At 40.9% G+C, this 14,941-nt stretch overlaps 1 protein-coding gene across 2 annotated transcripts in view; it reads right to left on the bottom strand.

The window, feature by feature from the left end:
• Window positions 1-12,582: 12,582 nt before the first annotated feature.
• Window positions 12,583-14,941, bottom strand: part of PAQR9 (progestin and adipoQ receptor family member IX) — a 2,845-nt gene continuing 486 nt past the window's right edge. Inside the window, exons 1-2 of one of the 2 annotated variants that reach the window (XM_014542174.1) lie at window positions 14,919-14,941; window positions 12,583-14,832 (exon numbers count right to left, since the gene is read on the bottom strand). In XM_014542174.1, the coding sequence (XP_014397660.1) occupies window positions 13,545-14,678 (1,134 nt within the window). In that variant the 5' untranslated portion in view covers window positions 14,679-14,832; window positions 14,919-14,941 and the 3' untranslated portion in view covers window positions 12,583-13,544. The remainder of the gene's footprint in view (window positions 14,833-14,918) is intronic. The other variant, XM_005869308.2, reaches the window with a different exon arrangement.

A 14,941-nucleotide genomic window follows, 5' to 3' on the forward strand; every position in this document is an offset into this window, starting at 1 on the left:
CTAAAGTAGTAATAAGGGGGAAGTTTATATCATTGCAGGCCTATCTCAAGAAACAAGAGAAATCCCAAGTAGACAACCTAACATCACATCTTATAGACTAGAAAAAGAAGAACAAAAGCATCCCAAAGTTGAAAGAAAATAATAAAAATTACAGCAGAATTAAATGAAATAGAGAACAAAAAGACTATACAAATATCAATAAAACAATGAGCTGGTTCTTTGAAAAGATCAATAGAATTGACAAACCCCTGGTTAGACTCAGTAAGGAAAAAAGAGAAAAGACCCAATAATCAGAAATGAGAGGAGAAGTCACCACAGACATCACAGATATACAAAGGATCATACTAGAATACCTTGAAAGACTATATGCTACCAAATTCAATAACCTAGAAGAAATGGTAAATTCCTAGAAATATATTACCTTCCTAGGCTAAAGCATGAAGAACTGGAAAATCTAAATAGACTGATTAGCAGTGAGGAAATTAAAACAGCCATCCAAACCTCACCAATAACATAAGTCCAGGACCAGATAGCTTCACCAGAGAATTCTACCAAATGTTCAAAGAAGAAGCTATCCTTCTCAAACTCTTCCAAAATATTGTGGGATAGGCAATACTTCCTAACACATTGTATGAGGCCAACATATCCTGATACCAAAACCTGGAAAAGATAACACAAATAAAGAAAACTACAAACTAGTATCTTTGATGAACACATATGCAAACATCTTAAAATACTAGCAAATCGAATATAATAATACATCCCAAAAATACGACCTAGTGGGGTTCATTCCAGGGTCACAAGAATGGTTCAACATAAGCAAATCAATCAATGTAATACACCACATTAAAAAATGATAAAAATCATATGATCTTATCAATAGATGCAGAAAAAGCATTTTATAAGATACAGCATCCATTTATGATTTAAAACCTCAATAAAATAGGAATAGAAGGAAAGTACCTCAACATAATAAAGGCCATCTATGATAAACCCTCAGCTAATATCATACGCAATGGTGAAAAACTGAGAGCTTTTTCTCTAAGACAGGCACAAGACATGTCCACTGTCACCACTTGTATTCAACATAGCGCTGGAAGTCCTAGCCAGAGCAATAAGGCAAGAGAAAGAAATAAAAGGCATCCAAATAGGAAAGGAAGAAGTCAAACTGTCACTTTTTGTGGATGACGTGATTCTGTACATAGAAAAACCCTAAAAACTCTACCAAAAAGCTATTAAAAACAATAAATAAATACAATCAAGTTGCAGGATGCAAAATCAATGTGCAAAAATCCATTGCTTTCCTTTATACTAAGAACAAAACTTCAGGAAAAAAATGTAAAAACAATTCCTTTTGCAATTGCAACCAAAAAAATAAAATACCTAGGAATAAACTTAAAAAAGAAAGTGAATGACCTATATACTGAAAATTACAAAGCATTATTAAAACAGATTGAAAAGGACAGAACAAAATGGAAAAATATTTTGTGTTCATGGATTGGAAGAATCAATATAGTTAAAATGGACATATTACTCAAAGCAATACACAGATTTAATGCAATCCCCATCAAAACCCCAATGTCATTTTTTTAAAGAAACAGGACGAGAAATCACCAGATTTGTATGGAACCACAAAAGACCCCCAAATAGCCAAAGCAATTCTGAGAAAAAAAGAATGAGGCTGGAGGTATCACGCTACCTGACTTCAAATTATACTATAGAGCTATGGTAATCAAAACAGCATGGTATTGTCAGAGAAACCGACACATACATCAATGAAACAGAATAGAGAGCCCAGCTATAAAACCACATGTATATGTTCAGATAATTTTCAACAAAGGAGCCAGAAATACACAATGGAGCAGAGATAGTTTCTTCAATAAATGGTGCTGGGAAAACTGGAAAGCTACATTCAAACAAATGAAGTTTGTCACCATGTACAAAAATTAATTCAAAATGCATCAAAGACCTAAATATAAGACCTGAAACAATAAGTTACATAGAAGAAAATATACATACCAAACTTATGGACCTCGGTCATAAAGAACATTTTGTGAACTTGATCTTAAAGGCAAGGGAAATAAAAGCGAAAATAAATGAATGGGGCTATATCAGTGATGGCGGACCTTTTGAGCTCGGAGTGTCAGCATTTTGAAAACCCTAACTTAACTCTGGTGCCGTGTCACATATAGAAATTTTTTTATATTTGCAACCATAGTAAAACAAAGACTTACATTTTTGATATTTATTTTATATATTTAAATGCCATTTAACAAAGAAAAATCAACCAAAAAAATGAGTTCGCGTGTCATAGGTTCGCCATCACTGAGCTATATCAAACTGAAAAAGCTTTTGCACAGCAAAAGAAACTGACAACAAAACAAAGAGGCAGATGATATTTGCAAACTGTAGCTTTGACAACAGTTTAATTTCCAAATTATATAAAGCACTCATAAAACTCAACACTGAATAAAAAACCCAATCAAAAAGTGGGCAGAGGATTTGAAAATGTACCTTTTCCAAGAAGATATACAAACAGCCAATCCTATATAATAAAAGGCCAGAGGCGTCACAACCAGAACAACCAGAGACCAGACCACCACGGCCCCTTGCAGGGTTGGCTCCACCCCAAGCAAGTGGTTAGAGGCAATCAGGCAGGCAGGCAGAGTGGTTAGGAGTGATCAGGTAGGCAGGTAAGTGGTTAGGGGCAATTAGGTAGGCAGGCCAATGGTTAGGGAAAATCAGGTAGGCAGACGGCCCCTCACCGGGCTGGCCCTTCCCACAAGCAAGCGGTTAGGGGCAATCAGGCAGGCAGGCAGAGTGGTTAGGGATAATCAGGTAGGCAGACCAGGTAGGCAGGCAAGTGGTTAGGGGTGATCAGGTAGGCAGGCAGGTAGTTAGGGTGATCAGGTAGGCAGGTGAGCAGTTAGGGGCGATCAGGTAGGCAGACAGCCCCTCGCAGGGCTGGCCCTGCCCCCCAGTAAGGAAAGAGGGAGGCCCAGGCCAGCCAAGCCATCGCATCCCAGACTGTCACTTGCAGAGGGAGGCCACTGGTGGAAGGGGGGGGGGCAGTGCTGCACAGATGGCAAGCAGTGGCAGCGGCAGGGGGGGGGCCAGCTGCCTGCAGCCGGGGAAAGGAAAACCCCAATAGGCCCTGATCTCAGGCCAGGCCTAGGGACCCTACCCGAGGGGTCCCGGATTGTGAGAGGGTGCAGGCCAGGTGGAAAGACCCCCCCGCCCGAGTGCATGAATTTTTGTGCACCAGACCTCTAGTAGATATATGAAAAGATGTTCAACCTCACTGGCAATTAGTGAAATACAAATCAAAACTACAATGAGATACCACCTTACACCTGTTAGAGTGGCCATTATCAATAAGAAACAATAACAAGAGTTGGAGAGGTTGTGGAGAAAAAAGAAATGTTATTTACTGCTGGTGGGAATATAGACTGGTACAACCACAACGGAAAACAGCCTGGCGATTCCTTAAAAAATTAAGAATAGAGCTACCATATGTTCCAGCAATCCCTCTCCAGAATATATACCGGAAAAACTCAAAATCATGTACTCTCCCAGAAAAACCTGAAATTATGTACTCGAAAAGATATATGCACCTCTATGTTCATTGCAACATTATTCATGGTGGCCAAAACATGAAAACAACCAAAGTGACCCGCAGTGGAGGACTGGATAAAGAAAATGTGGTACATATACGCAATGGAATACTACTTAGCCATAAGAAAGAATGATATATCGTCATTTGCAACAACATGGATAGATTTTGAGAACATTATGCTAAGTGAAATAAGTCAGTCAGAGAATGCTAAGAACTATATGATTTCACTCATATGTAGGATATAAAACTGAAACTCATGAACACAAACAGCAGTGTGGTGATTGCCAGAGGGAAGGGGGTTGCGGGGAGAAGAAGGTCCTAATATAGGTGACAGAAGATTTGGCTTTGGGTGGTAGGGGCACACAGTACAACATACTCATATTGTAACATAGAAACCCACACCTGAAACATATATGTTCATGTTAACAAATGTTACCCCAATATATTTAATTTTAAAAAATAAAAAAATTAGGTATTTCATATATCTGATATGCAGGTCCTAAAAAGTAGGACTACCTGAGTGAAGATGGAATGGGGTCTGTGCAAATCCTGTTATATATATGGCTGGGAGGTTACAAAACGTATGGGTCAGTTAAGATGCTTCCAATAAAAAAGAATAGATACAACTTAAACTGTATTGTAAAATAAAGGGAATTTACCACCCTGCATAGGGAAAAGTCCAAAAGTGAGTAAGCTTCAGGCACTGATTGATCAAGGCTCCCTTTATGATTTATTCATTTGGCCCCATTCCATGAGCTGGCTTTATTCTTATCCTGGCTTACCTCAGGGTTACACTTAGACTAACAGCATCAGCCAGGGCTGAGGATCTCAGAAAAAAGAATGGAACATTACCGGAAGAGTGAGGAGTATGGGGGGCGGGGGCGGGGGATCCCAGTGTTCTGCCCTCCTCCTTTCATTTAATCTTCCACATTGCTTCCTGTGGCAGGAACTAACAAAACCTAGAGGGTAAGGGAGCCTAAAACTAGCTCCTACAGGGCAGATGAGGGAAATGATTGGGAAATGGATCTTAAGGCAAACAGGCAGGTGACTGACACAGGCCCAAGAGATACGGAGTGGCCAAAATGGGAGTTGGAATGGAGCAAGGTAGACAATGGTCCTCCCAGCACACAGAGCCTAAGGAGCTCATCTCACCACCAGCTCATGGAGGGCTTGTCCTCCTGGACCACAGGATGTGATGGCTGCCATGTATCGGTGACACAACGGGTGTTATTAAAAGTGGTACGCTGCTCTGAGTGGGAGTTTGCCTCTCAGCAATCCAGTTCTCTGCCACTGTACAGTGAATTGAGGGAGGGGGTGGCTGAATGTCTCATCTAGCCACAGCTTGGCGTGAATGAGAGGAATTCGCATCACGTGAAGAGTCTGGGTGCTGGGAGCTTGCTGCAGTTCTAAGTCAGGATTTGGGGTTGACTTTGGGAAGAGGGCAAGAACACTTAGATTACGTAAGTAATAGTTGTATTATATTAAGGAAAATAGATATGGAAAGGAGGGTGTGAGCTAGCCAGTCAGGCACTGGACTGTAGTTACTATTGTGGTTACTTTGGGCGGCTGGCACTTTTCCCTCCCTCCTTCTGTAACCAGGTGCTCCAGAGCTTGGGCAGGAACCCCACATTGTAAGAAACTTGGCTTGGACAAGTACTTTGCATAGCACCTAGTGGCCCAACCTTCAGCCTCTCAGGAGCTAGGCTTACAGAGTGTGCCTGCGTACCAGACAGCCAAGTGGCTGAATAATGAAGCAGACAGCTGTGGTTGTTCTCTGCCCATCCTCCCTTCCTTTGGGAAATTAATCTCTTCCCTCCATGTGTAAAGCACAGGTGCTCATAACCTGACACCTGAAGAGTCTATGTCACCTAAGCTAGGCCAATCAGATACTCTCTCCCAGGAATTTGAACTGGGGACAGCTATCACAGGGCTAGCAAACAGCGGAAGGTGTTCCCAGCTGGCATCTCCAGCTGCTGTCCTTCCTGAGACAGCGCTGCATGCTGTCACCTTCCATAGTCTTCCTACAAACCTTTTTATACTCAATTGAGAGGATATTTTTCTGTTCCTAATAAACAAAATATCCTTCCTGGAACAAGAGTCAACATGATTTAAAAATTTAGCAATCACCAGAGTTTAAGAACTAAAATTAGATCTCTCTCGCTAGGCTTATTTGGGACAGAGATACTGCAAATTCACATACATCGCCAGGGTTCTGGGACAGACTATATCATACAGAAGTCCATGGACCACATGCGCCCTTAAAAAAAAATAGAAAAATAGCCCTGGCTGGTTTGGCTCAGTGGAAAGAGCATCAGCCTACGGACTGAAGGGTCTGGGTTCAATTCCGGTCAGGGGCACATACCTTGGTTGAGGGATCGATCTTCAGCCCTGGTCCAGATACATGTGGGAGGCAACCAATAAAAGTCTCTCTCTCACATTGATGTTTCTCTCTATAAATCTCTCCCCCTCTTTTCCACTCTCTAAAAAAAAAAGAAGAAAAATAAAAGTAGGGAGATCTAAGGAAGATCTTCATTATAAGTATTTTCTTAGAAGATATGGTTTCAAAGTAAGTCATGAATTTTCTATTTTATTTAACTAAAAAGTAGAAAATAATATACTAAGGGTGCTTCTTCAGGATAAACTTACATTCTTCACTTCTGCTAGCTGATTTTTATAAAAAGGATAATGTTTATCCTTATCATGTTTATTAGTGGTATATGTACTTACTATTAATTTAGGAATAATTTGCTGAAGGATGTCTTCTGAACATACACAGAGGCATACAAATGCAGTCCTAAACACTATGTGTACAAATAATTTATTCTTATTTCATACATATGTTTTTCAGCAAAAAAAATTAATAGTTATACAGAATTTTATATTCAAGACCGTAGGGGACAAATGTCTCACACAACCAAAACCATAGCCAACTACAGAACAGAAATTAATCAAAATTTTGTTCAGCTACATGCACAGAACTGACCAAATTCATGGATTCTTTTTCTTAACTTAGCAGGTAATGTAGAGTTATGAACAAGCAATGCTTGGCAGAATACACTAATACTTTGAAACCACATCGCAGTCCTTGTGTGGAAATTTACACATCCTGAGAAAGTCCCTCTAGCTCACTAAATATAGCTGTTTAGGATGTGTATGATGGCTGGAGTCAGGGTAGCCTAAGAATTAATCTAGCAAGCAGTGGAAAAAATATTTCTTTCTTCCTTTATGCCTGCATTATCCTTTATTCTCTTTTCCCTCCATTATCAACATTAAATGAATTAAAAAATAAAAGTAAAAAATTAACCTGACACAAGGATATTTGGTCACTGTTAAATCTTCTGTCTGCCTCTGAGCTGGTTTGAAAAGGCCAAAATGGAATTCTTTTAGAAACCTTTTGTCTTCAAGGCTGAGTTTGTGGAAAGCGAAGGCCTCAAGGTGGTGGCATGGTCTGGGGAAGGATGAAATGAAGAGTTCAGAGCAACTGCATGCTTTCTGCAGAGAGAAGAGTAGCCAAGGAACCCTCCCCCTGCCCTGATCTGTGTGGTGATGGCATGGGGCTTTATTCTCCTTTTCACTCTAAGAAATAAGGAGCAGGGTGTGCGGGGTTGTGCATTTTTCTGGTTATGTTATTCACAATAGTTGTACACTCATCAAAGTGATCTGTGCCTCATCCTTTTATTGCCTTGATACTTAGCTGCTTAGAGTAATTTCTCTCAAAGCCTCTGGAGCAGAAAACCAGCCTGGAGGAAAAGTAGACCTTCTGCTAAGCATTGCTGGGAAAATGAATTTAATGACGTTTCTGTCAAGAATTTTTAAAATATTTTTAAATTTAGCCTTGTTACACACTTATAACATATCTGACAGTTTTCTTCTCTTTTAAAAAAATGTTTTTTAATTTGTGATTAAACTATATACATTATTTACATTTTAAAGACCTACTAGGTCTTTATCATTAAGGTAAGAGCTCCAGGTGATTAAACTCCCAGGACACAGATGAGACTTTCCAAAGGGCACCATTCTCATCTATGCGCTAAGGCCTGTTTTTTACAAACACATTACTATTATAAACTTTTAAAATATAAAATTAGAATACTTCTCTAAATTTTTTTCTTTTTTTTTTTGCATCCAGCATATGAAAAACAGATCATGCTTCCTAACTAGAGATGAAACTAAAAGAAAAAAATGAAACTAATGTGTCCCCATACTCTTTTCATCTAGAAGCAAAGATTTATTTACATGGTGTCAGTTTTCAATGTTGTGGTGAGCCATGAGGGGCAGGGCCCTCTCCATAGCATGGTTAAATAACCAACTGAAGACCCCTCCACTCCTACTGGAGTGTTTATTGCATATTTTAGGTGGCGTTGGAAGGCATGAGAAAGGTGGCCTGCAACTTTTACACATTCAAGAAATTTTCCTTAAGAAATGTCATGTTTGGAATAGTTTCCAGAAATGGTTCAAGAACAAAACATGTTAAAGTTCATGCATTACATTTAGAAGCACAATCTATTGGGAGAACAATTTCAAAAGCTCAAAAAAGGCTATTTTTCCATTGAGTTATATAGAAAATAAGTGAGCATTTTGTTGTATAGGTATGTGTTCAGAGCTTTCAAAAGTCACATCCTGTCACAATTAACAGCCAAATGACCATTCTTGGCCCTTGACCTATATATACACATTCTAATTCTGCAACTTGCTCACAGATTCTTATTAGCCTTTTCTAAAACAAAAAAAAGCCTACAAACTAGTTAGAAGTCTGCAAACCAGAAATGCAATACATTTTGTCCTTTTTTAACAACAAAATTTTATATTAGCTTTTTGGGAAAGTGACTCAGAAGAACTGACCCCCATTTTCATATTTTAAAAATAGTTATTCATAACACTGAAGAAATAAAATCTTCAATAGGAAGGCATTCTGCCTTTCACAAAGGAATACAGTAATTCTCAGCTTCAGCCAATGAATGCTTCCTTTTCCATCTTAGCCAGGCTCATTCGCTTTTTGTTAAACAATATATGACAGAATATTGGCAACCTTTCAAGAAAATGATTCAAAAGGTAATTTACAATTAGCTGGTGCTATCCCCTTTTTTCCCTTATGCCCTAATTTTATAGAAAAAAAATAAGGTCATTAAGCCAGGGGCAAGTGTACCAATCAAAATATACCTGGGCACTAGTGCTCAGGTCAAAGCTATAGAATGTGGTTGGGCTGCCAAAAACAATTTCTTGCCTGCATATTTGAGTGCTAACAGCAGGGGAATTCACATGCTTTTCTAGGGACAAAATTTAAAACTCAGGTGAAATTGTCCATAGTTGAACTTGCTATTCCATTTGGGTTAAGTCTAATCTTTCTTATTCTCCTTTTCTCATGCCTTCTTCCTATCATTTTTATATCTGATACCTGTTCTTTATAATTTCCTCCAGATATTTTTTCTAAGACATGTTTCATAGATTACACCACAAAGACCTAAAAGGAGGAAAAAGGCTAAAGAACATTAATCTTTGGAGCTGTAAGCATTTAAGCTTGCATATTTTTAAACTTATGTTATGTATGAAATTCAGACACTTAATTACATCACAATTTAGGCACTTTGGATGAACCTTACTTCATAATGTTATGACTACTATAAACCTTCCAAATGTGATTATTATCAGTCTTTGTTAACTAGTAGTGATGATAAATTTCCATAAAATTCACAAAGGCCTAGGAGCAGACAGAATCAAAAAGAAAGAACTTGATTGTGGGTAAGTAGCATGTTAATTAAAATAAGATTCTAAGCATTGTTCTTATGCTAATAGAAAGGAGAAAAGGATCAAACTTAGTGGCTTGGGACATCTGCTTATGCAAAGATCAGGGTTTGGTCCCTGGCCTCATGGCCTTTCTAGTTTTGTTCCACCCACAGACAAAAGGGTAACAGCTGTATTAATGTGAGGGATCCTCACCAATGTCTATCATGCAGTGTATGCTCAAAGATCATGTACAAATGGATAAAAGTCAACTCAAAGACACTGACAGAGAGAAATCAGCTGTGGCAGACTTCAACAGGTGAATAATCCAAGAGGATAAAAATTAAGTAGTTAATAACATTTTGTATAAGATTTTATTATCTAAATTCAAGGATAGCCATATCTTACTTCACTAAAAAAAATTATGTTTGTGCTTGGCCAGACAAACCAGCAAACACTCATAACAAGCACAAAACCATCCCCACATTCTAATGCCAGTTTGAAAACAATTCTGTCACCATGAACCAACAGTATAACCTTGAAATGAAGATAACTCCTACCGTAACTCTTCTCCTATAGCTTTGTATGGGTTAACTAAAGTTGTGAAGAAATTTGAAGATAAAAATACCTGTTTTTAATTGCTGTTAGCCCTCAGATTAAGCACCAAATCAGAAAAAAATAAATAAAAATCACCCCATCCCTAAATTTTGCCTTCTTAGAAATGATTGCCCTGAAGTAGCATAATGACTTAGGCTAAACAGTTTTTGACTGCAAACACTTGCAGGCAGGATTTATGAATGGAGACATATGAAGGCCACTCTGACCAGCTTTAAAGCCCCATACTTTCTTCTTGGGCTATTTATAGAAAGTGGCTAGCCAGTGGAAAAGAGCACATTTATTTTTACAAGCCAGTCATGACATGACCAAAGAACTCAGGGAAGGCCATCTTCTTCAGCTGGGGGTACAGCTGCAAGGGCAGGGAAGAAAGGGACCCCCTTTAGTCAAATGAATCAGCCTGTCAGCCCCAGAGACCAACCCTACAGGGTGATAGGCATTGAAGTCAAACATCCTCATTTCCCAGGCATGACTCTATGATGCTGCTGCTTGAGATGTCATCTAGATTATGACAAACATGTAAAAGTAAAATGCATTATATAATATGCTTTAAAATGCTATGCTTTCAAAATAGATTTTACAGAGATAAAGAAGTGCACTCTTATTTATCATTTGTCCTGCATTTCAAACAGCTGAACACAATAAAGTAAAACTGAATTTTAAAGGAGGTGGCAAAATGGAGAGTGTGAAAAATATTTTTAAAGCTATTTTATTCTGATGGCCATATTACCCCTGAAATATGTAATATACCTGAATAGTCCCATGCAAATTTGGAGACTTAGTAAATATTTGCTGATTCTAAAATTTCATCATTTACCTTGACAGAAATCTGATATAATTTAGCAAATAACATATATAGTTTTACAAACATCCCTGAACTTGTGCAGTGTTCGTGGTATCTATCTGCAAATATGAAGTGAAGTGAAACCAAAAATTCTGTTTTCAACTAGAATTTCCTGTTGTCGATGGTATATGTGGTATATAAAAACTAAGATAGGATGGGAAAGGGAAAGTGGAGGAAAGAAACTTTTGAAGGGTAAATGGCATCATAATCATTTGAAAACGATGTGGGTGTAATTTTATCCTTAACTGGCTTCTTCTTAAGAACAAAAACACAGGGCAAGAAGAGAATTCTGTTTGCAGACCCAGATCTACAACAAACAAAAATTTTAAATGACAAATACCAGATTTATTTTTTGTTCTCAAACTCAAGCCTTTTTAGAAGGCTGTCTCTTTAAAGTTCCTTCTGAAAATGGAGGTTCCATTTTACAAAGAAGCTAGAAAATACTCATCAAGTTATGTCTTTAGCTTCTTTTGAGGCTCTAGAAGAGACAATAATGACATGCAGCCCTAACCGGTTTGGCTCGGTGGATAGAGCATCGGCCTGCAGACTGAAGGGTCCCAGGTTCGATTCCGGTCAAGGGCATGTACCTTGGTTGCGGGCACATCCCCAGTGGGAGGTGTGCAGGAGGCAGCTGATCGATGTTTCTCTCTCATCGATGTTTCTAACTCTCTATCCCTCTCCCTTCCTCTCTGTAAAAAATCAATAAAATTTATTTTAAAAAATAATAAAAAAAATAATGACATGCAAATAACTTTGCAGGTGGAAATATCATGCCCCTGAATGCATATACTGAATTAAGTTACAGGTGAGGAATGACATCTGTAGTAGACACAAATTTTCAGCCTCTGTACCTTAACAGACATCTCCTTAGCAAACCTGCAAAGATGAGACACAATCCCCAGTAAGAAGCTCTAAATTAAATATAACATATATAAAGTTAACTTCTATGTGAAAAGTAACATGCCAGCATACTGGTTCCTCCAGGGAACTGTGCCAGCCTCATCAGTTTATAAATATAGTAGTGATCAAAAGCACAAACAAAAACAGCAATATATTTAGGGGCATCAGCCTACCAGTGCTGAGGTGAATGTTCATCTACTTTATGTGCCTGATCTAAATTATACCATGAGGTCAACACTTTCCATTCAATGACTTATTTGGCTCCTAACCAAAAGGATTTCTCAGAAGTGTGATAGGTATTTAAATGAACTACCTTAGTGGTAATCTAGGGATGCCATCTCAAGTACAGGTTAGCTTTTATAAAAAATGTCTTAAATAACACTGGCCAATGTGGTTTTTAGAAAGGATCTCAGGAGTGTGTTCACTCATTTCTCCATGATTTAGGATGACTGGCATTCATTACCATATTCTGCATCCAAATGAGACTTAAGTGTTTAACTAGGCAAAGGTAATCCTATTTAATTCAAAAATTTCAGTTACAATTTAAGCAATATGCTCCTGCCTGTCACACTATAACTGCTTCATTTATTCCTGAGTATTATATTTTAGCAACGATAGATGGCATCAGACTAGAACAGTGTCCTCTCACCTTCCCCATCGGCTGCACTAGGAACTATAGCCACATTAGTGGGTTGGCCCCTTCTCCTAGTAGAAAAGCCAGATGCTCTGCATGTCCTGGTAAGCTACTTCTGGTGCTACCAAAAACTTGAAACCAACTTCCTCTTCCTTCCCTCCTGGGTGGAATGTTAAACCCTGATTTGCAGTACAGTAAGCAAAGTTTACTCCAACTGCTCTCCCCTATATTTGAGGACCAGTCATTTGGGCATTGCTTCAAAGGCACATTTATTCTAGTGGTAATTTAAATAAGTAGAGAAGGAAAGAATCAGATTAAAAGCAAAACAAACCAAAAATAGGATAGGTTTTGTGGAATACATTCCAGTAAATGGGCATCTGGGATCTACACAGACCACTGAGCTCCTCACCAGTAGTCTAACCAGAGTCCCTACGGTAGAATAATTCACATTTGAATCATGGCACACAGGCCTTCAGAAAACACTGTTTAAGAAAGTAGTTGAGAACTCTCAAGCAGCTTGCCCTGATGTCCAGTTCAAGTGTATGCAATGCAGAAGGGCTGCGAAATTCATAACTACATCACAAAATTCAGTGCATATAACAGGCTTATGAAAATTATTGTATATATTACTATTTAAATAACATCTGAGAAACATTTTGAAATAATTAACTTGTGTTGTTCACATTCCATGCATTTTCTAGTATGTTAAGCCCTGGGCTTATGTCTTTGTGCCCGTTTCCTACAAAGCTCCATTCTTTTGACAAATCCAAGCACTCCTGAGACTGAAATGGAAGTATCCAGGGATTTTGTCTACTTACCCTCTTAAATGCATACCTGACCTCACAAGGGCTACGTATTATTACCGCTGGCACAGAAGACGACTGGAAAATATAACTGATTTGGGTTTTATTTGGGATTTTATTCGCTGCCTTCAAAAACTCCCTGGATGTCACAGACACCACCTGAATTTTGTCCATGGGCAAAAACCAGTGGCCCTCCCCCTCCTGCTTGACCCACTTCCCTCACCCAAAGCCCCAAGTGCACTGGATCCCCACCCCCCACCCCACCCCCATCATATTGGACTTTTCCCCTGTGGCTCTGCAGCACCCTCCTTGAGCAAAGAAGGAAACAACAAAACTGGAAAACAAACCAACAACAGTAAAAACAGAAAGTACAAACAGGTGCAAACCAGCAGCCTCCTGCAAGGCAGAGGCTCACTTTTTACTGCTGAATTCGGAGCTGTTCAGGAACTTCTTGATGACCAGCCCCAAACAGACGACCAGCAGCAGCATGTAGCCCACGGTGCCCGAAAAGGTGGGAGCAGCAGGGGGCGCCTTGAGGAATTGGCGCAGGCCCTCCTCGACGTAGTACACCTGGTCGTAGATGCTGAGGAAAGTGAAGATGTGGAAGAGCTGGTGACTGTGGCCTATGATGTCAAAGAGGCCAGGTTGGATGCGCTCGGGGATCTTGCTCACATTAAAGAAGGCAGCCACCACCAGCCAGAAGTAGCGGCGGTAGAAGTGCACGAAGAGCGTGGGGTTCTCGCCTCGCAGATCAAAGAGCCAGCTCTCAAGCATGATGGGGCAGGCCATGCTGAGCGGCATGACGAAGACGAAGGTGCGCAACGCGAACGGGTAAGAGCACCAGTCTGTGCGGCTCTTGCAGCAGGCCACGGTGCAGGCCACCGCCAGCACAAAGGCCACAGGCAGCACGAGCGCACGGTAGGCGGCGATGAGGCGCGTGCAGTCCACATGCCAGCCCAAGCGCTGCTGCACATAAGGGGTCATCACTCTGGCGTCCAACAAGCTGAGGCCCGGCAGCAGGTAGTAGTAGTAGGCCACCGTGCTACCGAAGCCGTAGTAGCTGATGGACGCATAGTCCAGGTAGAAGAAGGCGGCTCGCAGGCGCAGAGACAGGCAGCTGAACACGTGCGCTGTGCAGCTCATGGCAAAGGTCAGCAGCACGCCCGACGCGTAGCACCACAGCGGCAGCAGCCAGGGGTGGTGGAAGGGCACATCCCGGCCGCTCAGAAAGAACAGGCGGCAGAACTTGCTCAGGAACAGCAGAAGGGGGATGAAGTGCGTCCAGAAGTTGAGAGTCTCGTTGGTGGGCTTCAGCACCGAGGCTAGGCACTCCTGCACCGTGCAGGGCAGCCGCCGGTAGCCCGATAGTATGAAGCACTCCACGAAGTCGTCGGGCACCTCGTCCCAGCGCAGCAGCGGCTTGGCTGAGGCCGGAGAGTCCCTGGAGGCTGAGGGATGGGGGCGCGAGGCGGCCTCCAAAGCCGCCTCGGTCGTGGCCCGTGGGCCTTTTGTGCCCGCGCTCCGGGGCTGCAGGCGTCGCAGCATGGTGCCCCAGGCTTGGCTAGGACGCCAGCAGGCGACCTCTGGCGCCTGCGTCCGCGCACTCCGCAGTCCAGCCGGCTGCCGTCGGAGCCTTTGTGCTCGCCCCGGGGCGTCGCTGCAGGTTCAAGAGAAGACCTAAGCCTCTAAGCAGACGTTCCTAAAAATAAGCAAGTAAATAAAAATAATCAGTTTGTAAGCAGTCAGCGACTGGCAGGAGCGCGCGTGGCTTGGTGTCCCCTTCACCAGGCTCCCTGCTATCGGCTCCC

The sequence above is a fragment of the Myotis brandtii genome, unplaced genomic scaffold, assembly GCF_000412655.1.
Source record: "Myotis brandtii unplaced genomic scaffold, ASM41265v1 scaffold291, whole genome shotgun sequence".
In the NCBI taxonomy this organism is placed as follows: Eukaryota; Metazoa; Chordata; class Mammalia; order Chiroptera; family Vespertilionidae; genus Myotis; species Myotis brandtii.